The sequence below is a fragment of the Mirounga angustirostris genome, unplaced genomic scaffold, assembly GCF_029215605.1.
Source record: "Mirounga angustirostris isolate CCGP_5_RB_7025 unplaced genomic scaffold, mMirAng1.0.hap1 SCAF_3, whole genome shotgun sequence".
Lineage (NCBI taxonomy): Eukaryota > Metazoa > Chordata > Mammalia > Carnivora > Phocidae > Mirounga > Mirounga angustirostris.
The window spans coordinates 115579888-115606073 of NW_026991711.1; the positions used below are offsets into that span (position 1 = coordinate 115579888).

A 26186-nucleotide genomic window follows, 5' to 3' on the forward strand; every position below is an offset into this window, starting at 1 on the left:
GGGAGATGAACCATGAGAGACTGTGGACTCTGAGAAACAAACTGAGGGTTCTAGAGGGGAGGGGGGTGGGGGATGGGTTAGCCTGGTGATGGGTATTAAAGAGGGCACGTATTGAATGGAGCACTGGGTGTTATACGCAAACAATGAATCATGGAACGCTACATCAAAAACTCATGATGTAATGTATGGTGATTAACATAACATAATTAAAAAAAAGAATATGTAAGCCATGTAAGTGAGATTGTATCTCTTATGAACAAACACTTGGGCCTTGAAATATCAACTAACAGTTGGTATTTGATATTAAGAGGTGACTGTGTGTGATATTAATTAGTTACTGAGCACCTTGAAAAGATCTGTATTACATATAGCAGTTTTTTAAGCATTGTCAAATTGATTTAATTTTTGTAACACTAAAATAAGGTATAAACATTATGCTAACTGAATTAAGTCAGACACAAAAGGCTAGTAATTGTATGATTCCACTTAATATGAAGTATTTAGAGTAGTCAAATTCATTGAGACAGAGAGTAGAATGGTGGTTGCCAGAAGCTGGGTAGAGGGGAAAATAAGGTGATCTTTTTAAGGGGAACAGAGTTTTAGTTTTGCAGGATGGAAAATTTCTGGAGATTATGGTGATGGTTGCACAACAATGTGAATATACTTAACACCACTGAACTATATACTTTAAAAATGGTTAAAATGGTAAATTTTAAGTTATGTATATTTTACCATAATTTTAAAAATGTCCATGTTAAAAAGGGCCATAAAATGGAAAATAAATTTTTGAACCATTAAAAAAAAAAAAGCAATCCCGTTTTACAGGGGCTTAAGTCAGAAAAGGAGGCCCTGAAAATCCAGGTGTCAGAAGTGCAGGGAAATGACCCAACAATAGGGCTCATCTGCAGGGTCTGTTGAATAATTAAATATAATATTAAATAATAGAATGGATGTAGATTTACCCCATCTGCTGAAGTCATGCAAAGAAATGATTTCATCACAGACTGGGAAGGTGTGGAAAAATCGGCAATCTCTAGAACAGACTTGTTCTTCACAATTTAAACCCTGCCAGGCCATCAGGCTTGGTTTACCTAACTGGCTAAATCTGCAACCTGGAGTCTGATCCCGGGCTTTGTGGGACCGGGTGGCCTCCGTGGCACACACAATTTGCTCTTTTAGCATTAAAGATATGGAAGATGGTGCCCTCCTCTCTCCCGCTCAGAAGTCAGCCTTTCATCTGAGACATCTGATTTGTTAGGTGCTCTTCTTTTGAGAGTACAGCCAAACACTAATAGAAATACTGACCGCTAAGAGAATGGTGGGGGCTATTCAAGCGGTCAGGACTGTAGAGAGATTTCAGAGTCCTGGGTGACCAGTTTATTAGAAAATTGCTCTAGGGGCACCTGGGTGGCTCAGTCATTAAGTGTCTGCCTTCGGCTCAGGTCATGATCCCAGGGTCCTGGGATCAAGCCCTGCATCGGGCTCCCTGCTCCGTGGGAAACCTACTTCTCCCTCTCCCACTCCCCTGCTTGTGTTCCCTCTCTCGCTATCTCTCTGTCAAATAAATTAAAAAAAAAAAAAATCTAAAAAAAAAAAGAAAATTAGAAGGGATTAGAGAATGTCTTAAACTGCTTACAATATTTTTAGGAACTAAGGTGAGAGATGCTATTTGTGTGCAAAATAATCCCATAAAGGAATGACTTTTTTTCTTTTTTTTTTAAACCTCACATTTATGTACTGACATCCAGCTGCTCTTACCCATCTGGCAACTTAAAGATTTCCTTTTAGTTTCTTTGATATAGAAATTACCTACCATTAGGTCCGCCACTGGGCCTGTTTAATTGGTATTAAAAGAAAGCCCGTCCTTTGCCTGATCTGCTGTGGTTTCTGACGGAAGCTGTGAGTGACCAGCCAATCTCTGCCCCTGGAGTTGCTGAGAGAATGCAATTACCTTTCTATGTCCTCCAGAGGCTTTAGGGACTCAATTTATGAAAAGGATAACTAGCTCGTTGCTATTTCATGTGTGAAATTTTAATGAATTACTGGCAGTCTAATGGTTTTCTTTCTTTCTTTTTTTTTTTTTTGGAAAAAACAAAAAACCAGAAAGCCTTTTTTAGAATTTTTAACTAATAGCCCTAACGAGTATTTTTGATTAGTCTGTCATTCTTGTTTATTGCAATTGATGGATTTTTACTTTTTTGTAGAAACGCTATTTATGCCCTCGGGAGGTTTTCATTTTATAATTAAAATGCTCTGCAAACCATGTAGGTATGCTCCAAGTGAATGGTCCTGTGTACACACAAATCTTTTTAGTCCTTAAAGGTAATTACATCTGACAATAGGAAATGCCAGAATGCTTATTTAAAGAAGGGAAAGGTTTCTAGTGGGCGTGGGGGGAGCCTTCGTTGTAGGAAATCAGATGCTTTACAGTATTATAAGCTCTTTCCCTATGGACAGCAGGTATAAAACCTCAGGGCATGAACTAAGAGAAATTTGCTTTTAATGCAAAAAGGGGACTAAAAATAAAAATAGATGCGCCTCTTCATTTGGTGGTCCTTTTCCGGTCCCCCACCACCAGATTTTAGGACTTTTTTTTTTTTTCCTCCAGGGTTTGTTTGCAGCTGTTGTCTGCCTTGTTACAATCAGTTGTTCCATAATCGCCTCGTGGGGGCTTCTCTGGAGACTCAGTCCACTGCAGTGCAGGGAATATTCACGATTAACGTGGCGAGATTGCCATGGAGACAGATTGCCGAGTGTCAGGTCTTGCATAGCGTTGGGAATTTACAATCCCCAGGCGTGTTTGTGAGCTGGACAGTGTAGTTAGCAGGGACGCTTCTGGAAGTCATTTCCTCGGTCCTTTGAAGGGTAGCAGTGTTTGGGGAAACCAGCCCTCGGTTCCTCTCTGGGCAGGAGCTGTGCTCTCCCACAGAAGCCTGCTGCTTTTGTTCCTGCTTGTTGCTGCTTTGTTCTCGGCCTGAACGGTTGCTGTAAAAAATAATCCTGACTGCCTGACCTTTGGAATATAAACTGGGAAGAGCTCCTTGTTTAGATGCAGCTTTGTAGGGGACATGTTGATGCTTTGATTCGTAGAATTGTTTAAGAGAAACCAGAAAGTCTGCTGTAGGTTTCGAATATTGTTTTAGTAATAATAAAAATAAAGCTGAAAGGGACTTGGCATAGCTACATTGTGTTTTATTTTTGGAACTGAGCTACAACCACGAAGGTATTATGAAGACCTCAGGAACAATAATCTCAGAATAAGTAAAAATATCTGCAAAGCCTGAAGAGTTGACAGTTTGTTAGGGAGAGGACGGGGTCAGAGATGGACCTTAAACAATAATACCTTTTGTGTGTGTGGTTTTTTTACATATACTATGTTAATTAAATCTTTAAAACAATGCCGTGTTAAAGGCATTATTTATTTATTTTTTCCTTTACGGAAAAGGCAAACCAAGAGGTGAAGCCGGAGATGGGCTTGTGATTAATTAGTCAGTGAGAAGGTGCCGTGTGGCTCAGCGTCCTGCCACAGCACTGGAGATGTTATGCGGTTTGTTGATTACTCTCAGGGTGCCTTGTAGCAGCGTTGGCTGGCTTGATGGACTGCGCTATTCTTGGACAACTCTGGTACTCAGTGATGCTGTGATTCCTCAGTGGGACAAGAGGGCAGATTTAGGGTCACTTGCTGCTGGGTTATAGGGGTTCATCCCTGGGCTCCTTGGCTCACTCCAGCCTCGTGGTGGCGCTGACTCTCAGCCACGTGGAACCAAAAAACACGGGGACTGGGTCTCTTCCAGCTGTGTTTGTATCTCACCTCTGCACTTGGGGCCAGTTGGCGTAGGATAATAGGACTATGTTCTGCCTGGTTTCTGGTCTAGTACTGTTAAGAATTTCACCATCATGCTTAAGCTGAAAGATAAAATTCATGCTGCACTGGATTGCCCTGTTCACAAAGTTCAGAAGGTAGAGCTGAAAAATTAGAGATATGGTCATAACCCAAATAGGGGAAAGATTTATGAAAATGTTCGTGGTCAATTTCTCTGGAGAAGGAACAGAATTGGGAGGTAGGGGTGAAGGAGGGCTTTATAGTTTTTGTGTATGTAATCTGTGGTTAGAAAAAGATAGATATATATATTTAAGCAAAAAAAAAAAATCCTTGGGAACTAGAACATGGTACTGCTTTTATAGCCTGTGGATTTAGCAGACTGTAGAGAATATACATCCTTTAATTGGATGAAATCCAGTCTGCACACTAAGGTCGTTGATGGATGTTTTAAACTAGGAATTGGAACTGAATGAAATATTGATTTGGTTCAGGTTCAGTTCAAAGGCTACTCTGATATTCTGGTTTTGTCTCAGGTCAATAATTTTAGAAAAAGGCGTAGGTACAGTACGGTCTGGTTGAGCTTCAGATGAAACAAGGGTTGACTCAGTCTTATATTCAGCAAAGGAATACTTTATTCCAGGTTCTGCTTCAAATGGAACTGTGATACAAAAACGAAATCACTGGATGTTAATTTTATGTGACAGGGAGGCCTTCCTACCATTTTGTAATTATCAGGTGAGATAATGAAATCTTAAGCAGCAAAGCTAACCCATCACAGAGTGTTTTGTTTATATTGAGATAAATGTGTACAATGTTCAAGCTGCTTCCTTGAGGCATGATGCATACTGCTAATGAAGCCACAGATGAGGGGATCCAGTTTTTTTGTTTTTTTGTGTGTGGGTGGGTGGGTTTTTTTTTGTTTTGTTTTGTTTTTTTGAGAAATTCCCTTTGTCTTAGGGCAGTTTTCCTGGGGACTTTCCACAAAATGCATTTTATGGGCTGAGAGCCGGGTGAGGCTTGGAACATTGCAGATGCTCACTGATTGTAGCAAACTGAGTATGAAGTTGATGGTAAACATTGTGATGGAAAAGTGTACTTGGTTTTGGTTTGCTTTCCAAAAAGATGTTTGAGAGACTCAGTTGGGCCACATGGTTTTCATAGACTCCTTTTTATGCAGTCTGTCTTTACAAGGTGATTTTCTTGTTGGGGCTTCCCAGTGACCAGCTTGAGAACTTCACTTTTCCCCCTCAATTTGAATAGTCAGGTTTGTTAATGCTTCCTTCAAAGGCCTGGACAAACACTGCTCTGCAGATTGAGAAGTGGTATGTGCTAGTCTCCAAACTGAGAAGTGGTATGCAGGGTCTCTGCACGATATTCTGGATTGGCTGCTTTTTTTTTCGTGGGTTTACTTGACATCATAAGAAATTATTCCATTTGAACTCTCCAGATGAGCCGATTAATTCTGACCTCCTAGGGGAGCGGATGGCAGTAGAATGTGTGTTTGTGCGATGTCAGTCAGAGCTCCTGGTTCCAAGGTTACCCTGGTTTTCTCCTTCAGTTTTGGAGATTCTGAAATTCAGAGGATTATGGCCCTGCAGTGTTCTCTTCAACAGTGGTGAATTTCTTTGATTTGGCTGTTTCTCCTAATGAAATGGTAACCCGATTAATTGGTAATTAGGATGCCTCAGAGGTCTGTTTCCCTGTGAATCAACCACCAGATAGAATGTGATTCTAGTAAAACCCCAGAATATTCCCCAACAAAAGGAAAGTGTATGCAAAAAATTCTGGATGTCACTGCAAGCTGTATTAGTTAAGAGTGGTTGGTAGTGCCAGTGTACTTAAGTGATGCATCACGAGAGAGGAAGTATTATATAGCCATCTTCTTCCTTAGACTAGTTTTGGTCAGTTAACTACAACCTTTCTTGTCAGATAGAAAGAACACAAGCTCCAACGCTCTACAGTAACTCTTTACTGTGTCCTCTGTGTCTTTTCAAGGGAGTGGCTATTTTTGGAACTCTTCCTATAGAGTTATATGCTGAATTTCTTCAATCCCCAAATCCTCTTGTGCTTTGCAGGAGAAGCTGTGCCTGAGGATGAACAGATCAGTGCTAAGGACCAGAAGACCCTGGAGCCCTGTGATAACACCCCCATCATAGACAATATTGCTCCTGTTGTTGCTGGCATCTCTGCAGAGGAGAAGGAGAAGTATGATGAGGAGATCTCCAGTCTCTACAGACAGCTGGATGATAAGGTCTGTAGCCAGAGATTATAGTCCTCACTCCGGCACCTAGACTAAAGGTGGCAGGTCCTAGAGCTATTGGCCAGAAGCAGCTTCAAGCCCCATGGCTTCCCAATATCTACCCTAGCTCTCGATTGGGCAGACTCAGGGAACTTGAATCTTGTGGAATGGAAACTTCCATGGAAGTTTGATTGGAAGACTAGAGAGTTGGTCTAGATAGAGAGCTAGTCTTCACTTCTGGACATGGGACCGGGGCTAATCACGGCATGAGAGTGGGGGTGGTGTGAGTGTGCATGATCTTCGTTTAATTGTCCCTTCTGTTTTTCTCTGGGCCTGTGCCTCACCTCTTGAAAACTTCAACAGTAGTGCCAGCTGTAGGGGCAGGGTGGTGTCTCCTAAAGCTAAATGTGTTCTTTCATCATGGAGCTCTCAGGCCCTGGGATGAGGAACCAGTGGTAGTGGCGTGTGGTCTGACAGCTTTTTCTTTACCGGTAAATCCGTTTTCAGGGGCATACTCTTGAATGAAGTAGTTTGAACATGCTGTCCGGTTAGTCCAATTTTATGGCAAACTTTTGGGACTCAAATAGTCATGTAAATGTACAAGTTGGACCAGAGGAAAAGAGACCGTGGAGAACAGTGTATATCGTTCATCCCCAGTGAAGGTCGGGTTAGGAATACCAGAGGCATAGGAAATTAAATTGATGTCTCACGTGATCTTGGCGTATTGCCCTTGGAATATTCTAAATCCTTTCAGTTCATTCCATCACGGTTGCTGGTATTTTTAGTCTGATTTCATCTTTTCTGCTGTGGTTCGGCTCAGAGTGCTTGGGGACACCTCCGGTTTGGCTGAAACAGCTTTGTTATGTTAACATTGTCATTAATCTTATAGGCCTATCTATTCTGAGTGAAGCTCAGTCTGCATCACCTTTACAAGCAAAATGTGAGGCTAGTTCTGCTTATCTGTGACTCTGGGAATTCACATGGTAACCACAGCGGTAAACTGGGGGCACCCTACCCTTCTGGTAACCTATTTAATGAGATATTCACACCCGTGAGAGCTGGGTTAATTGCCCTTTAGGCACTTGACATACTGTTATCCTTCCATTTCTAACCAGATATGATTATGCAAAACGTCAAAGTAAGAGAAAAAGATCAGTAGTAAGTTAACAGTGTATGCAAGTTCTTGATTTCTCCAAAGAAATGCTATTGTTTAAACATACTGCAGTTTTCTTTTTCATTTTAAAATTGATGGGTTCACTTTAGTAAAACCAAAGAATTTTGGATGAGGGATGATAACCTGATTCTATACTTTGTTTTCTATGAATAGACTCCTGCCATAGTTGGAATTGGGATCATCTACTTTGGTAGCATAAGGAGCATTCACTGATCCGAGAGAAATGTTAGGGTCTTGAATGCAGCTTCTGAGATGTAGCGATGAGGACTGAGTCATGAGAGGGGAAAATGCCATGCCTTGGGGGTATTCAGTTGGTAGCTGGCAGAGCTGAACCTAGAGTCTCTGCCTCCTGATGACAAGCCTAGGACACTTCCTGTTATATCATTTTCCTATAGCACATGCTTTGAAGACCCTCTAAAGCACACATTTTGAGGTTAGCATTTGTGGTCTATCACAGGGGGTTGCTGAGATCTGAGAGAGTACTGAGCCCACAAGCCTCAGCCAGAGAGGGCACCAAAGCTGGTGGTCTGACCTTAGAGACTCTACCCATGGACTGCCTGATTATGTCTTATCAGCTGTCATTCTTATTTGTCCTCCTCTTAAAGGTTCTAGAAGGTATTTCATGCTTCTGTTGAGATAGGTAGTTTGATACCTTTGAGAAAACATGAGTTGGGACAGGGCATCTTCATAGATTATTGAGTGGTGGAGCTGAAAGTACCTGGGTCCAGGTGAGAAGCTCGCCCAGTTGTGTGGGGGTTACGTGACTTGCCCAAGTTTGTATCACCTGTAGGTGGCAGAGGGGGAACGAGGTTGTGTATCTTCTGACTCCCAGTGCTGTGGTATTAGCCCTTTAAATGAGGAACGTGTCAACCCTCATGAATCTAATTAGAATGTGGTGGTAGAAAGACTACACGATCTCCTCCCAGCCGCCCCCTCTGCCCCTCTGTCCTGTCCCTCCAGGTGCTATCCCAGGCAGTACTGTGTGATGGAAAAACATACACTTTAGAGTCAGACTTGTGTCTTCATAATGCTGAGGCTTGGACTGATGAATGGCCTACCCTGCTGAAGATGTTTTTCTCATCTGCAGCATGGGGCTCATATCTGTGCCCTCAAAAAGTTGCAGGAGGGATTACAGACTTCTAGTGTGTAGCAATTGCTCAATAAATAGTAGTTTCTTTCTCTTCTGGGTTCTGTTTACTTAACGGAGAACACCATCTTATGTGGTATGGGGGCGGTGCAGAGGTGGTTGGAAGCAGGGTTATAAGAAGAGCAAGTTGGTGTTGGCACTGTTTCTTTTATTTCTCATCTCCAATACTAGTGTTCTGTTGGAAATGTGTGAGAGGATTTAAGTGTAAGTAGAAATATGTCAAACCGTATTTCACTGATTACCATTGCAACGAAAACATTTTTTGTAATTAAAGGTGGCCAGTGACCAACTGACAGCTCCCATTTCACATATAAGAAAATTCAAGAATAAGAATATTTTCTTTTTAAAGATTTTATTTATTTATTTGACAGAGAGAGACACAGCGAGAGAGGGAACACAAGCAGGGGGAGTGGGGGAGGGAGAAGCAGGCTTCACACTGGGCAGGGAGCCCGATGCGGGGCTCCATCCCAGGACCCTGGGATCATGACCTGAGCCGAAGGCAGACGCTTAACCGACTGAGCCACCCAGGCGCCCCCCGCTTTTTTTTAAAGATTTTATTTATTTATTTGACAGAGAGCGAAAGCAGGAACACAAGCAGGGGGAGTGGGAGAGGGAGAAGCAGGCTTCCCGCCGAGCAGGGAGCCCGATGCGGGGCTCCATCCCAGGACCCTGGGATCATGACCTGAGCCGAAGGCAGACGCTTAACCGACTGAGCCACCCAGGCGCCCCAAGAATATTTTCTGAAAAGTGCTTTGAGATCTGTTATATATGGACTAGGTCTTAAGAGTCACCATCAGAGTGAGCATGTTCTAAGAAATGCACTTGAATGTATGGATATAGACTACACAGCACATTTTACTCTGGAAGTTTTGAAAAAAATTTAAAGATTATGGTACACTCTGCTAATTCCTTGGAGAAGTTGCCTTAATAAAGGGTAAGTGCAGTCTTGGAGGGGTCTCTGGTACAAGTGATTCATGTTCTTACAATGTAATCCTTGTTTCCTCACATCCTCCCCGGATGGACTGGTGGCCCTTGGTTTCTTGCTGTACCTCAAAAATCTTTGCACCTGGCTTTTCACCTGTCAGGGAGGAAGCCTACATTTTCAGGCTTTGAAGTGAACACAGTCCAAGAACAAAGGGCTGGCTTCACTGTTCTGCTGCTCTCCTGATTTCTTTTCTTTTTTTTTTTTTTTAAAGATTTTATTTATTCATTTGAGACACAGAGATACAGAGAGAGAGAGAGCATGAGCAGGGAGAGAGGCAGAGGGAGAGGGAGAAGCAGGCTCCCCGCTGAGCCAGGAGCCCGACGCGGGGCTCGATCCCAGGACCCTGGGATCATGACCCGAGCCGAAGGCAGACGCTTAACCATCTGAGCCACCCAGGCGCCCCTGCTCTCCTGATTTCTGTCACTTGTAGCCCTTGCTTACGTATCCCAGGGGAAGGGATGGTAGCTCCCTGATGTTAAACTCCTTGAGTCTTTCATGTTAAGTTGTTTAATATTTATATGCCAGGGAACATAAACACAAAATTGTTCCTGGTAACTGACATTCTAAGTTTATAAAGTAGAAGAGGAAATAGTCTCCTAGTTGTGCAAGTACCATTTTTTGGCAGCTTCACTCTGGTGTAATTTCCCTAATTCTCCCGCCAGAAATCGGATTTGGGGAGGAAAGTCATGAGCATTTTACTGAACCATTAAAGAACCATGGGTGTGAAAAGTTCAGGTAGAAACAGGGCTCCCCAAACAGAGAAATAAGGCCCAAAGATGTTCTACACAAGGGAAAATGAGATACAGTCCTGTAATCCTGATTTGGGGATTTTCTTGCTTCACGGAAAGCATTCACTGTGACACTGCGTCAGTCCAATGTAAATATATGCACAGACACGACCAAATAGGCTAGGGAATATCCATCCCATGGACAATCGGGCTTCTGCGACCCAGGAGAGACCCTTGAGTCCACCCCCGTAACCTCACCTCTGGAAAACCCAAAAGGTGCGGTGCAGAATTTTTCTGGGCTGCCCTGAGAACACCTGGCGGCACAGAGAAGGACCCCAAATACTGAATCTGACTCTGCTTGGGTTTAGAGCCTAGAAGTGTTATCAAATAGGATTTTCTCCTGTTTTTAAAGGAGGGTACACGTGAAGCCAAGTTGTTCTTCGCTGGCTAGGCTTCACATTTGCATTTGAATTCATGAAAATCTTTGTAGGGAAGGCCGAGCCCCCCGTGGTGAAATGTTGTCTGCCTGCTGCTTTGCCCAGGCTGGGTGGACGGCGCGCCCGGGGGGAGGCACACGCCTTAGCACCGGCCCGGGAGGCGGGGGAGGCGGGGGAGGCGGGGGAGGCGGGGGAGGCGGGCGCTCTGGCTTTTGTGGCAGCAACACCTAGTGGCAGGAAATGAGAGTGAGGGAAGCAAATTGCCTTTGGGGAGATCATTTCCCACTTTAATGATAGGCCAGAAAGTAAGCATTACTTTCCCCCACTTCCTAGAGTTTTGTTTTGTTTTTTTAGACTGGCAAGAAAATTAACTTCTTTTTAATTTTTTTAAAGATTTTTTTTTATTTATTCATTTGACAGAGAGAGACACAGAGAGAGAGAGAGGGAACACAAGCAGGGGGAGAGGGAGAGGGAGAAGCAGGCCTCCCGCCGAGCACGGAGCCCGATGCAGGGCTCAATCCCAGGACCCTGGGACCATGACCCGAGCCGAAGGCAGACACTTAACGACTGAGCCACCCAGGCGCCCAAGAAAATTAACTTCTAATCAAGAGGGAGATCTGCTCATGCTGAAGATTAATTCTCTAGTGAATGTTTTCCCATCTCTCTAAGTAAGAGATTTGAGGTGGAAATATGGGTCGCTCCTACTGATCTCGTGGCAGCATTCCTGGTCATTGATGTGTTTGACGAGATTTGGAATATGAATATATTATAGTGCAGATGGTAGAAATTCACTGCCTTATTTTTTGTTAGTGTCTTTGAATTGGGAGGGATAGCTCCAAAGTCCCTTTTGATTCCCAAACCCTAGATCTCTGATTTCTGGATGAACAGGAGTTGAGATGAATGTGTAGGATATTATATATCCCAGAATACCCAGATGTTTCACCTGCTGAGAAAGATGGGCGCAGAGGTATTTTAACCAAATCAAGATCCCAGAGCCAGTCTCTCATCTATGGGGAAGCACCTCACCATTCCCTTCATCTTATTAGCAAGCTTACAGCTGAGACCCTGGTATCCGAGTGTCGTCGGAAAACCAGGATATCAAAAATGACATAACTAACCCAAAAACATTAAACATGATGTTTCGTTTCAGGATGATGAAATTAACCAGCAGAGCCAGCTGGCTGAAAAGCTAAAGCAGCAGATGTTGGATCAGGACGAGGTAAAGAATGCAATAAATTTTTTTTATGAAGTTCTCTTATTACTCTTTGTTTTTGATGTTTGTTCCAGAAATTTAATTTGCAAAGAATTTTTTCAAAAATCATTGAATCATGTGGACATTTCTTGGTAGATTTCCTCTCAGTGCCTGTTAAAGCTGATTTTGGAAAATAAATGTCTGACTTCATAGAGTTCTGAGGTTTTTGAGAGTGAGTAGCTGGTTGCTACACTTAGTCTTTGAAGAGCAGAGATAAAGGAGTTTGGTGGTTGGGCAAGGGTGATTCTAATTCCTCATACCCAGTGCCCAGCACTCCTGTTGCTTGCTGTTTTAGTTTTTTTCAGCTTTGAAATCAGCCGGCTCAGGTCTTTGATGTACACTATGTTCTCGTGTTATCTTGTAGGAAGTAAAAAACCAAAAAAAAAAACCCCACAAAAAACAAAAGTAGAGATGGAGGGGAGGGGCAAGCAAAGAGGAAAGGTGCCTAAGTGCTTAACTAGTATGTGTTTGATATAGTAAAAAGGAGGCAAATTGTTTTCAGTCTTTCCCTGGATAGCATTCAGTTCTCCAGTGAATGTTTTTATTGTGTTGTGTTTTGCTAAGTATTTTACAAACAGGAACCTAAGCAAAGGATAGATAGCCAATCTGTCAAACATAGATGATTAGTGCTTCTCTTGCTGAGGACCATCAAAGTATTTTTTCTCTTTTATGCTTTAGGGTGCTTTCTGCTTTGTTTCTAAAATGCTATGGATTGGATCACCTGATACAGTTCTAGCAGGTGGCTTGGGTTCATGACCTCAGTCCCAGCCTTCCCATAGACCTAATTCTCTCTATAGCCATGCCTTTCTTTTCTTATTCTTTTTCTTTTTTCCCCTTCATTGCTCCAGGGCAATGATTATGCCCCCTGTCCAAACACTTTCCCTTGGCAGGGAGATCATCTATGCCTTTGCAATCAGATCAGTCATTTAAAATTGATTTTTCTCTTAGCTTTGGTTGGGTCTTCCATCTGCTTAGTGTTTCCTGCCTTCTTCCTCCCATTCTATTCCTTTGCATCTCTAACTTGGTACAACTGCCTATGATAAACTTACTTTGTGTAACATTTAAAACGCAGTATTTTTTTTCTATACTGCCAAGGCAGTATCTGTTCTATATAGGAAAATCAGAACATACAATAGGCACAAAGATAATGAAAGCATCCACAAGCCTACTCATTCACTTTTAACTAATGTTAATGTTTGGGATATATCCTTCTATACATTCACGATGAATATTAAGAAAAACTGACAGTTGTCCTTTTATGCTGTTTTGGTTGACTCTGAAATTGGCCTGTTTACCATGTGGAATAATGATAATGTTAACAAGCCATGCAAGTATTATCGTCCTCAGAGATGACTCCCTTCATTCTTTGTTCAGCATTTGGAAGAGCCAGCAGCTACTGACTGTAGGGATTTTTGATGTGTAATCAATTCTTTGAGTTCAGCCTATGCAGCTTTAAACTAAAAAATAAATTAGAAAAATAAAAAAATAAAATAAAAAAACCTGAAAGAAAAAGAAACAGATTTTTGAAGCCTCGATGCTATTTTTTTTTTTTATTATCTAGATATATAGTAGAATTCCTAGTCATCCTGAGCATCCTATATCTACTTTGTTTTGAGAGTGAGTGTGTGAGTGGGGGCGGGAGAGGGCAAAGGGAGAGAGGGAATCTCAAGCAGGCTCCATGCTCAGCGTGGATCCCGACAGGGCTCAATATCATGACCCTGAGCCAAAATCAAGAGTCGACACTTCACCGACGGAGCCGCCCAGGCGCCCCCCCACCCCAGTCTCTTTTTAAAATTACTTTATTTTGGATAGAGCACGGCACAGAAACCCTTGAACATTACGTTCACCAGTTCCATACCATCTCATTTCCCCAGCTTTTGGCTTCCACGAGAAGAGACTATGAGAAGATCCAGGAAGAGCTGACACGTCTCCAGATTGAGAATGAGGCAGCCAAGGATGAAGTGAAGGAAGTTCTCCAGGCCCTAGAAGAGCTGGCTGTCAATTATGACCAGAAGTCTCAGGAAGTGGAGGACAAGACCAAGGCCAATGAGCAGCTGACTGATGAGCTGGCCCAGAAAACGGTTGGAGCATATGCGTCTAGGGGATGGGACTTTCGGCTGCCACTCCTGTACTTAATGTTGATGTCTGTTGACAGACACTATGTAGGGAGGCAGTTGGCAGAGGGGTTTTTCAGTGTTAGAGGCATTCTCTGAAATCTTCCAATAATTGAAGTACTCCATGTAGGTGACTCTTGTCTACTCATTCCGGAACTGAGGATTGTTTTATATCTGGGGATTTTGTAACGTTAGCAGGGATGCCTTGTGAATTGTCAAGGGAGTGCAGACTCTGGAGCCACAAAAAGCCTAGTTAACATGGTGACTTTACAACTGCGAGGCCTTAGTTGAGACATTTAAGCTTTGTAAGTATTCATTCCCTTATCTGTAACTAATGGCGTCAATAAAAGGCTCCTTTCAGTACGTGAGCATCAGAGACCATTGACACAAAGCACTTAGTGAAGGCCCGTGCATATGCTGCAATGCTAGGAAGTACATCGCAGATATTAGAGTACCAAGTGAGTGTGAGGGACCCATGGAAGGTATGGATTCCCCTTCTTGTTTACACCCTCCTGGATAAACCCATTCCTTCCCCACAACTTCCTGTCCTAGCCAAGGCCTGACGGTCCTGGTTGGTTTGTTGGCCTGTTTTAAGCCGGTGCTTCAGTCTGCCCATTTCCTAATTTTCAGATTCTCCTGGGGAAGGATGCAGGGTGTGCACAGTGAGCTAGCAGCAGGGCCAGCGAGCAGTCGGTGAGGTGGCTGGCTGTGGGATGTTTCCATTTTGTCCTTTCTGCTTGGAAAACGGGTGGTGGGAAGCTGAGTGGCTGTAACTGGCTGCCCTTGGCACTTTGGCCCAATGGCCTGGTATCATGGGATTGTGCCCAGCCTGCTGGGTGGAAAACATCCAGTCCTCCTGGGCAAGGAGAAGCAGATGGTGCAGGAAAGCGCTAATCTGCTGACCGTAGAGCTGACGGGAAATGCTCCTAATTCTGTGTATGCAACTGCATGAAGGAAGGCTTTTTATAAGTGGCTTCCCGAGATGGGAACTACTGCTTCTGTGGCCTTTAAACACTGAATGAAATAAGCAGTGGCAATGCCAAAACCAAACCAAGAAGAAGCAGGAAAACAAACCAGAAGTCACCTAGGAAAGGAGGAGACTTCGATTTTCTCTGCTTACTGTTTTCTGCAGGGTTCTTTAATGAGTCCTTCATATTAGTTGTATCTCAAAACAATGAAGCATTTTCCATAATACAGTTCTTATTTTCTGCCAAGCCCAAGGATTACTAGACTGGTTTAGAGTACTATTTTTAGTCAGATCCCGAAAAAATGCTCTAGTATAATAACCGAGTATGGCAGACTTGCATAATTTGCATTAAGCTCCATAGCTCTGTAATTTAGCGAAATTATTTTCTTTGTTGGCCGAGTTAGTACCAAGACACCAAAATATGGCTATTCTGGTGATGTGGAGATTCGTTAAGTTCGTTAGTTCTAAATATCTACATACATGAGGGATGGAAAAGAGATGGGTTGTTGATGTTTGGCAGTAAATGGAGCTACTGCTCTACACTAAGATGAAGACTCGGCCAGTTTTGAGAAGAGATGAAGAGTGTTCAATTCAGCTTCATTGGGAAGATGCGAAAACTTTTTAGAAGTTGTTTTCTAAACTCAAGAATGTCTCTCTGGGCCTTCCTGACCCGTCCATTATGAAATCAGATGGGAATTTCTGGAAATGGTCCAGGGAGCAGGTTTGTTTGGATGTGGAGGTGGGGATGCTTGCAGGTGTGTTTGGACCCTGGAGAATGAGGCCTGAAACAGAACATCTCGTGGGTAGGAAGACACAATCACACCTTATCAACCTGAGGGCTCCTTTTGGACTCTATTTTTAATATATTTTATATAATCTATTTTTAATTCTAATAATTTCACTGACCTGCAAATTGTCATGTGATATGTAGACATATGTAGCCAGGTCAGATTCTCCTTTTTATCAAAGAAGGCGGTGCTATACTCTAGTTTGACTTAATAGGACTCTTTTGTTGAAATTGCATGAAATGGTAAAAGAACTCCATCCTACATTATGTTCTTATTCTTTGCAATGCAGTGGGTATGAATTGATGGGCAGCTCTTTTAATTTGCTGTTAAAATGTGTTTTTCAGACGACACTGACAACCACACAGAGGGAGCTGAGCCAGCTACAAGAGCTTAGCAACCACCAGAAAAAGAGGGCTACTGAGATCCTGAATTTGCTGTTGAAGGATCTGGGGGAGATAGGTGGAATTATCGGCACCAATGATGTGAAGACTGTAAGCCAGCCCCTCTCTTATCCTCTCTACCTGCTCCTATAATGGTGTGATCCTAAGCAAGCAGGATCTGTGTTTTATTCTCCTAAGTATCCAGTGCTCAGCGTAGCACTTTGCACCTGCCACATGCTTGGTAATACTGGAATGAACAAACCAAGGGCTGATTGAATGACTAAGTGAATGATTGGCTGGGTACCGCGGAGGAGAAAAAAGTACCTTTTACATATAGGAAATGTCTTCAAATTTTGGTAGGCCTTATACACATCGGATTATTTCTCAAACTTATATGCTAATGTCACAGGAGTTTGGAATTGGATAGGTTAAGCAACACTTCCAGTCTCAGAACTGTGTTTCTCCTTTTCTGTGAAAACTCAACAGAATGAAAATTCCCTAGCCAATCAGTATGAATTAGAAAAGCTTTCAGCTGAAAGTAATAGGATTCTAACAGTGGCTTAAAAAATAAATCCACATTTAATTATTCACAGTATGAGAATTTTGTGGGGAATTTGCTATTCAGGTTGTGATCTGTATCACCTGGGAGTTTGTTGGAACTATAGACTCTTGGGCCACTGCAGACCTACTGAAATTAGAATCTGCATTTTAACAAGTTTGCCCGGGTCAGTCTAACCTTATTCAAGTTTCAGAAGCAAATTTTGATCCAGTGTCTCAACAATGCCAAGGATTCAGGCCTTTTCTTTCTTTCCTTTCTGCTTTCGTTAGCTTGTCACCTTTTGACATCTGCAGACATTTGTGTCATGATATAGCAGGACAGCCACTATATCACCAACCGTCTTCTCTTCACACAGCCACATCCAAGGCAGGATGGGCTGAAGGGGCAGCCAGCTCTCATCAGGAGGGAACTATATCCCATATGTTCCTAGTAGATGTCCCCTTATACCTTATTAGCCAGCATTGGGTCACATGGTCACCCCAAATTGCAAGAGAAAACGGGAAAGCAAAGAAAATAGTACTGCTATCATTGGCTTCAGCCAACTGTGATTAAGTCCCTGGAGTTGTGCACATTGGTACCACTGACAGCAAGGAAGTAAGGGAGGTGGGGAGAAAGGGGGGGGGGTATGAAACTGTCCGTGAGCTAGGAACAGAGGGACAAGGGCGCGCACAGAATGTCATCAGCCAAGAACAATCATCAGTTAGCTGCAGCATGGAGAGAGAGAGATCTAAGATGGAGATTTTTTTAGAATAGCTTTATAAGGGTATAGTCTGAAAAGTTTTGATATATTATACTCTCATAAAACCATTACCACGGTAAGATAATGAACATATCCATCACCCTCAACGGTGTGTGGGACTGTTTCTGGTCTCTAGTCTACTTTATGGATCTAATTGTTACGCTAAAACCACACCGTTTTGATTCCTGTAGCTTTGTAACAATAACACCGCCCCAGGTACAGAGTAACCACTGATGCATGGGGCGGATTTTGGCAAGCCAAGGAATGGTATTACATTGCTCGGCTGCCGCTTCTGGAGCCCCTGAAATCAAATTCTTTGAGGTTAGCCTTTTAAAAGGCTGAGTTCTACATCAGTCTGCTTTGTGGGAACACTCAGGTTTTGAGCTGGGATTGTTAAATACTAGAAAACGCCCCCCAATTCCTTCTGTTTATAGACACTTCTGGGAAACATAGAAATCCCTTCTTTGATGATATCACAGATCTAGGCTTAGAGTATACGACCTCTTGTAAACCTAATCATTCTTGCATAGAACCTCTATTGTAACTGAATATTTCATGAATCTTTGCGAATGAATCTAATTTTAGCACAGAATTCTCAGATACTATAAGATTAACCCTATTCAGCTCTAGTTTGGTGGCTTTATGTTTGGGGATTTAATTTTTAGAAGCATGCATTGGTGTTCTGCTTCTGAGGTTTGGGTGATTAAGTGGCCCATGCAATATGAAGGTGGAGCTGATTTATGAGAAGTTGGTGCCTGCTGCTAATAACGATAAAGGGAGATATTTTTATGCTATGTTCTAAAATAGAGCTGATGAGAAATGCTAATGAAATCAAGGAGTGTCTGGGTGCTTCGGCATTAAAAAAAGAGTCTTTACCTTTGGGAATCTGAAGTATGATTGAGATCATTTTTAAGTACTTAGCTGGATGTTTTCAAGATATTTTTGGATTCCAGACATTGGATGCCTTAGTTAATTTCATTGATAACTAGTTATTTTCATTGATAATTCTCACTCATAGAGTATCATATTCTTAATCACTCTGAGTTTTTTTTCTTTACAGTTATGATTTAATCATTAGGGGAACGAGAGCTAAAGGGTAGGAGCTGTGTGACTTTGGGCAATTCACTATACTTCTCAGGCTTCATTTTCCTGATTTGTGCAATGACAAGATGAGCCCACATTATCTTGCAGGTTGTCAGCTCAGAAATTGCATGAGTTATACATATATTTCTTAGATCTACATTGTGGCTATAGAGTATTGGTTATGAGTACTCAATTGATAGAATTCTTTTTTTTTTTTTAAAGATTTATTTATTTATTTGAGAGAGCGAGAATGAGAGACAGTACATGAGAGGGGGGAGGGTAAGAGGGAGAAGCAGACTCCCTGCCGAGCAGGGAGCCCGATGCGGGACTTGATCCCGGGACTCCAGAATCATGACCTGAGCTGAAGGCAGTCGCTTAACCAACTGAGCCACCCAGGCGCCCTTGATAGAATTCTTTTATTGAAGAAAATGATCAGATCAGGGAGACCTTTGTCAGTGATCTTGTTTTTCTTCCTAAAACCCTATTCAGTTCCCACACGGTGCCTCCTGGGATGAGGGGAAAAAATACTCTCATTTCCAGAATATAACATGCCCAGACAGCAGGGAAACAGAAGAACCCATATTTCTCCAGCTCTGTCATGTCTTAAAACATTTTCAGAGCCCAGGCAGTACTTTGTTTAGTCTACAAAACAAGATGAGACCACCCAGTGATGAGATGAGCCTAGAGTTCACTTTCTCTGGATTTATTAGTGAGCTTCCTCTTCTTGTCTTTTGCCTATGTCACCAGGCTTTCTTTTCTTTTCTTTTTTTTTTTAAGATTTTATTTATTTATTTGAGAGAGAGAGAGAGAGAAAGCACGAGCAGGAGGGAAGGGTAGAGGGAGAAGCAGGCTTCCCGCGGAGCAGGGAGCCCAACGCGGGGCTCGATTCCAGGACCGTGGGATCATGACCTGAGCCGAAGGCAGACGCTTAACTGACTGAGCCACGTAGGCGCCCCAACCAGGCTTTCTTTAAAACAAAGTTTTCCAGAAGTCTAGAATAGAAAGTTGAGGTTACTCTACTGATTCTCATTTACTCTAATGAAATGGATTGGATTAGCTGCCAGATTTTCTTTCGACTCTGGGTCTGGGTGAGGTGGAGGTGAAGAATTTCAGGTAGAGGAGGGGCCCTGGGCCCCAGCAGCCTTTCACAGGGACCTTTCTGTGGCTGGGTCAGAGATGCAGATAAACTGCTCCAGATTCTGGGCCTGAAATCAACCCTCACCATCAACAGCTCCATTCCTATCAGCCTCTTCCATACAGCCTTGGGTCTGTTGGGGCCAGGCTCTTGCTGCCAGGCAGGCTTGCTTCTCCAGTCCCCTCCTGCCTATCAAGCTCTTGGAAACAACCGAATCATGACTTAGCTCTGGACCGTACTGACAAAGAAAATGGACATTTCTGAACATTAAAAAAGAAAAAAAAAAGACTTCTAGTCCCATTCTGACTTTTAGGTGTTGGAATGTGAACAGTCACCTCACTTACCTTTTACTTGGCCTAGAAATGGCACCTTACACAATAACTCCATGCTCCTGAGCCCTGGGGTGGGTAGGGATGGGGGTGACTCCTTGGTAGACAGGGTAGGAGGGGCAGGCAGCACCTGCATGCCCATGTAAAAGCAGCCTCTTCTCCTGGATTAGTCAGCTCTACTGGATCACGCAGCTTTAGTGTATACTGCTGGAGTCGTTGTCAGACCCAGGGGAGAGTTAGAAATAACATGTTAGGTACAAACTTGATTCTCCCTTTTGAAATAACAGTGTACTGGGGATTACTAAAAACTTTGAATTTACTTGAATGATTGAATATATGAACTCTTAAGTGGTTAAGACAAAACAAAACAAAAACAAAATCAACAAAAAAACCCTTTAGGGTAAAACCATTTGGAGTAACTTTTTTTTGTTGTTGTTGCCCATCAGATTCAAAATCTCCTCTTAGATTTCCTAGGACACAAGTAGGCTCCAGAAGTTATGGTTCTGGTTTGGGGGGGAAAAAACATCCAGCTTTCATTTTGGAGGAAGCCCATTATTGTGTGTACTATTCTACTCTTCCCCAGTGCACACGGGATCTGGGCATGGCGTACAAAGTGTCCTTGTCTAAAGACAGAGCTGGAGAGGAGGAGGTGTTTGTTCTCTTCCCCAAATGCCCTACTTGTTGGTCCAGTGGTCGTTTCCCACCAGGCGCGGGGGGAGGTTGTGAACTCCACATGAAAGAGGTGAATATTCACTTACCTGTCTATAGAAGCTAGACAAATATATAGGACATACCAGGGGAGGCTAAAGAACAAGCTTCTTGTCTCTGTTCCACGTTGGGCCAATCACAAAGGCAGAGGACAAAACTGCACTGAAAGATTGGGGGCGTTTCTCACCCGTTCTCTTCATGCTATTGGGTTGTAAGAAGGAATGCGATGAAGAATGGTGTTGGGAGGGAACTCATTATTGGCAGGCAGAATTAGAAGTGGCTCAGCAAGGGGTGCCTGGGTGGCTCAGTCGGTTAAGCGTCTGCCTTCGGCTCGGGTCATGATCCCAGGGTCCTGGGATTGAGCCCCACATCGGGCTCCCTGCTCGGCAAGAAGCCTGCTTCTCCCTCTCCCACGCCCCCTGCTTGTGTTCCTTCTCTCACTGTGTCTCTCTCTGTCAAATAAATAAATAAAATCTTAAAAAAAAAAAAAAAAGGTGGCTCAGCAAGAACCTCCATTAAAATAAAACTGTAGGTTTTCTTGCTGTTGACACAGGTTCTGCTTTGTGTTGATTTGACACTTGTCATTTAACACGAATACTGTTGTGGAATCCTAGGGGAAGGTTGACACCAAGTTACAGGCACTCAGTGTGGTCTGGTATACTTCCTATCTGCTACCAATTTTCAGGGTTGATACACGATTCCATATTCCTAGCTCTTAAATGTTTACAGAAAAAAAAAATCATATGATGAGTTAATGACAGCAATGATGACAAAAGTGGGCAGTTATAACGTACTGTGGAACATTAAAACCATATTTGGAATCATGGTCTTAGACCGGATTGAAGCTTCTATTTGTGGGCGGGGTACTGGACGGCGCTCTTGTGTTCTCTTGAGGTGCTAGGCTGCCCTCTGGTGGTTAAACAAAATATGCACACAGTTACTTTGCTCCTCTGATTAATCGACCTTCAAGAGCATGTTTGCATCTTGAGAGCAAATGCGTTTCTATCCCAAGTATCTTGCTTCAGTTTTTGTTTCCGTTTGAGCTCTGAAACTCAGATGCCAATATGAGATCATGCAGAAATGCTGGCTTTCAGAATCTTTCTTTCTAAAGGTGGATTTAGACTGTTAAACTCTCAGGTAATTTTATTTATTTATTTGAGAGAGAGCAGCGGGGAGGGGCAGAGCAAGAGGGAGAAAGCGTCTCAAGGAGATTCTGCGCTGAGCACAGAGCCTGATGCGGGGCTCCATCCTATGACCCTGAGATCATCACCTGAGCTGAAACCCAAGAGTCAGACGCTTAACCAACTGAGCCATTCAGGTGCCCCGCTCAGATGATTTTAAATAATATAAGCTAGATTCTTGTCTCCTTGGAAGGGGCAGGCACATAGAGACAGGGAAATATTGATTGGTAGTAAACGAAGTCATGTAGGAAAATCTTCACCTAAAAGGGCATTTGGTAATGGCACATTCTTTTTTTTTTTTTTTTAAAGATTTTTATTTATTTGACAGAGAGAGACACAGTGAGAGAGGGAGCACAAGCAGGGGGAGTGGGAGAGGGAGAAGCAGGCTTCCCGGTGAGCAGGGAGCCTGATGCGGGGCTTGATCCCAGGACCCTGGGATCATGACCTGAGCCGAAGGCAGACGCCTAACGACTGAGCCACCCAGGCGCCCAGTAACGGCACATTCTTAATTCATTAGATTTTTGTTTGTTTTCTTAACTGAAGACTATATAGAAAATCCTTTTAATTTCAACCTTTCCTTATAGAAGCATATTCAAGACATTGGACTACTCTCTCTGAATAGCAGACTATAGAGAACATAATTGAAATTTTGATTGGAGTTCTTATAGGGACGCAGAGTCACCTTTAGAAACACTAGGCCTTGCAACTACTCTAGAAATGTAAGGTATTGGATGTGGAAAGGAATACCTTTTCAGAGTTATCTCTTTTTTAATCTTCAGTGTCTTTTCCCTCTCATATCATGGCTTTCATCCTAAAAATTAATTGTAATGAAAAACCTGGCTGATTGAGGATTATATTTAGTAGAGGTTTTTTAATTCCATCTTACCCAAAGTTTCAGAAAACTTGGGCTATACTTATATAGTGAATATATAGTAATATTTAGCTATCATTTTCAGCCTGTGGTCCTATAATTAGGGATTCCTGAACAGAAATCCAAAGACATCTTGAGGCTCCGTGGACAGATTTTCGGGGCCCCATGACTCTCTGGGAATTGTAAGCAATAGTTGAGTTCATTCCCTCCTGTGCTCAGTTGGCAGACGTGAATGGAGTCATTGAGGAGGAATTCACCATGGCCCGCCTGTACATCAGCAAGATGAAGTCGGAGGTCAAATCCCTGGTGAACCGCAGCAAGCAGCTCGAGAATGCCCAGATGGACTCCAACAGGAAGATGAGTGCCAGCGAGCGGGAACTGGCAGCGTGTCAGCTGCTCATCTCCCAGGTAGGTCACCCCTTTCCCCTCATTTCACTCCCCTCACCTCCTGAAATCTGCTTCCTCTGTGTTCTTCCTGGGTCTGAGGGCACCTGACAGCGATAGATGATGGACATCACTTTACGTGAGGCTTGTCCGTGGGCTCCGCAGACAATGAGAGCCCAGACTTATGCTGAAGGCTAGATAGATTTTGTTGTGTGAATTACACGAATTACCTTCAGTCCCTTTTTAAGGGATGTTTCTACATGTTTCTATCTGTATACGGATACATAAGTAGGTAGGTAGAGATTATGAAGAATGGATGAGATTGGGTGGAATCTAAAACAACATTCTTTCATCTTTTAATCTCTACCACAGGTCCAATTTAATGTGTGAAAACAAACTATTTGCTGCTACTACTATTATTAATAATAGTGCAGGTATCATTTTTTAAAAAGATTTTATTTATTTGAGAGAAAGGGAGTGTGCGTGTGCACGCACACGCACAAGTGGGGGAGGGGCAGGGGCAGAGGGAGAGCAGACTCCCCGCTGAGCAGGGAGCCCGATGTGGGGCTCAGTCCCAGGACCCCAAGATCGTGACCTGAGCTGAAGGCAGATGCTTAACCGACTGAGCCACCCAGGTGCCCCACTGGTAGCAGGTAACGTTTTATTGAGCGTCTACAATGCTCCACACACTGCACTAAGCACTTCATGTGCATTATCTCACTTGATCTTTAAAAAAATCCTGGTGGGCAGGTTTTATTATTATTCCTGTTTTGCAGAGGAGGAAAGTGAGACTCCGAGAGATTAAATACACGGTTCAGACTCCTACAACCAGTGAAAGGCAGATCTGGGACTCAAACCAAAGCATGGGTGAACACAAAGCCTTGAAGGGGTTTGCGAGCCCAGGGCACATTTCGTCTGCTCAGTGAGGTCCGGCTGCTCTTCTGCCCGTTGAAATGGCGTTTTCATTTTAGTGGGGTGGTTTCGGAAAAGAGCAGCCTCGTTTCTGGTCTGCCACTGATATCTGAGCTTGGTGTTTGGGGCTTGAGGCTTCTGGGAGGGTTGCCGTGAGGGCTGCTTCACAGCCTTAGACCAGGCATTAAAACAGCTGAAATCATTTGCAGGAAACTGATACCAGCAGGGAGTGGTGTATCAAATAATACTGAGAGACAAAAGCGTACGTCATTCTGGTATGCTTGTAAACATGGTAACATGTCATCATGCAACCAGCTCCAGCCACCTCGTCTCCCACCATAGTAATCTAACAGATGCAAATTAACACATCAAGTTTCCATTTTATAACCAACGTAATAAGCAAAAATGCATTGGCAAGATTATTCAGTGTTGGTGTGGGATAGTGAAATTTATATACATTGCTGAGAAAAGTATAATTTGGTCAGTCGTTTTGGAAAGCACCTTGGGAATCAAAAACCACAAAAATGTAAGTACCTTGGTCCAGTAATTTCATTTATGGTATTTTTCATTGGTAATGAAAATGCAAAAATTTTATTTTTTATGTTTATTTCCTGATTAAAATGTGCAAAGCCTATATGGAAGATGTTGAGTGCAATATTACACGTTATAATAAAATAAATTACCCAAATATCTATTGATAGGCTAATGACATTAAGTTACATGGAAGATTGCTATGCAGCTCTTAGAAAAAATCTATAAAACATAGCCATTTGGAAAGTATGATTATGTAAAGGTAAATGAAAATGAAAATGCTCAGTTATATTTATGCTGTGCCTTATAACTTTATATAGTATGCATTCACACAGATAAGACCAGAGAATAGTTGATAAATTAAGTATGGTTTATGGGTGGGGGTGCCTGGGTGGCTTGTCGGTTAAGGGTCAGACTCCTGATTTTGGCTCAGGTCACAATCTCAGGGATATGGGATTCAGGTCCATCAGCTCTGTGCTCAGCACAGAGTCTGCTTGTCCCTCTCCCTCTGCTCCCTACCCCCACCAAAACAAATAAATAAAATCTTAAGAAAAAAAAAAAAAGAGTGGTTTATGGGTGAAATCTATACCACTTCTTTCTGGATTTGCTTTACTATTTGATATTTTTATAATTTAAAAAATTGGAGAAAATGATAAACACTAGGGCAGAGTACCTACACCTCAAATCTGATATCCAGGACACCTCTTGTACTGACAGCATGTTCTTTTGGCTAGTCCTGCCCCTAACATTTGGAGACCAAGGCAAGAGTACAAATAGAGGTCCCTCAGTCTGCAGCCCACTGTCTTCCCTTTCCATCTGGACGCACTGGCCCTTCTGTCCTTTGTGGGAACTGATAGCATGGTGTAGCTGTCAGCTCTCATCTGTGTGAATTGATGACAGGAGCTGCCGTGCCAGCCCTGGGAGTGGCCTTTAGGGCCACTGGAGTAGGGAGCTTCTGGGTTTCCAGTCCTCAGAGTGTGGTCTGGAAGGGGACATGGGTTCCATGTGGCATGCCCCCTTGGCATATGCATTCTTTGCTCAGTGGAGTGAGTGAAGCCAGAGGATGGCCGCAGTGGGGTGTTCACATTGTGGGGCCCAGGACTGAGGCTCCAGCTGCCCAAGTCTGAGAGTGACATTGACTTTGGGCATATGTGATCAGAGTCAAGAATATTAGCATATTAGAATGTTAAAGGATAGCTGTGTTAGTGCTTTCTCCATTAGCAACGAATTACAGCTTTCTGTTGGGTGCTACTTTGTACTCTGTTACAAGTTATACGGAACCAAATATTTAATCATTATTTCCTGGGATTCAAAAGTAAGAGAAACCTTGGCTCTTTATTTTCTGACGTGATCTAAGGAATCTGACAAAATATTTCCAGCTAAAATGCTATTATTTTCTTTGTTTACACTCAGCCTTTTCATCAAAAGCTGTGCTTATAACATGACTGCTCTGAGTCCCATTTCCCAGAGATTATTTCATGAGTTTAGAGCTCAGTCTCCAGGGTTTTCCTGCCTTAATGTGAACATGGTACATCTTGAGTGGGGTGAGTTTCTACGTATTTCCATCTGCTGGAAAGGGCCCACTGTCTTTATTCAGTCAATGAGCTTCCATTCATTCATTGGTTCCACTAATATTTTTTTTTTTTAAAGATTTTATTTATTTATTTGACAGAGAGAGAGACAGCGAGAGCAGGAACACAAGCAGGGGGAGTGGGAGAGG

At 42.9% G+C, this 26186-nt stretch overlaps 1 protein-coding gene across 3 annotated transcripts in view; it reads left to right on the plus strand.

Annotated features, from left to right (window-relative positions):
* The window catches only part of KIF5C (kinesin family member 5C), a 174805-nt gene that overhangs the window by 115426 nt on the left and 33193 nt on the right, over window positions 1–26186 (plus strand). For all 3 annotated transcript variants that reach the window (XM_064586514.1, XM_045868902.3, XM_064586513.1), the window contains exons 12-16: window positions 5899–6074; window positions 11684–11752; window positions 13660–13866; window positions 15999–16145; window positions 22859–23047. In XM_064586514.1, coding sequence (XP_064442584.1) covers window positions 5899–6074; window positions 11684–11752; window positions 13660–13866; window positions 15999–16145; window positions 22859–23047 — 788 coding nt within the window. The remainder of the gene's footprint in view (window positions 1–5898; window positions 6075–11683; window positions 11753–13659; window positions 13867–15998; window positions 16146–22858; window positions 23048–26186) is intronic.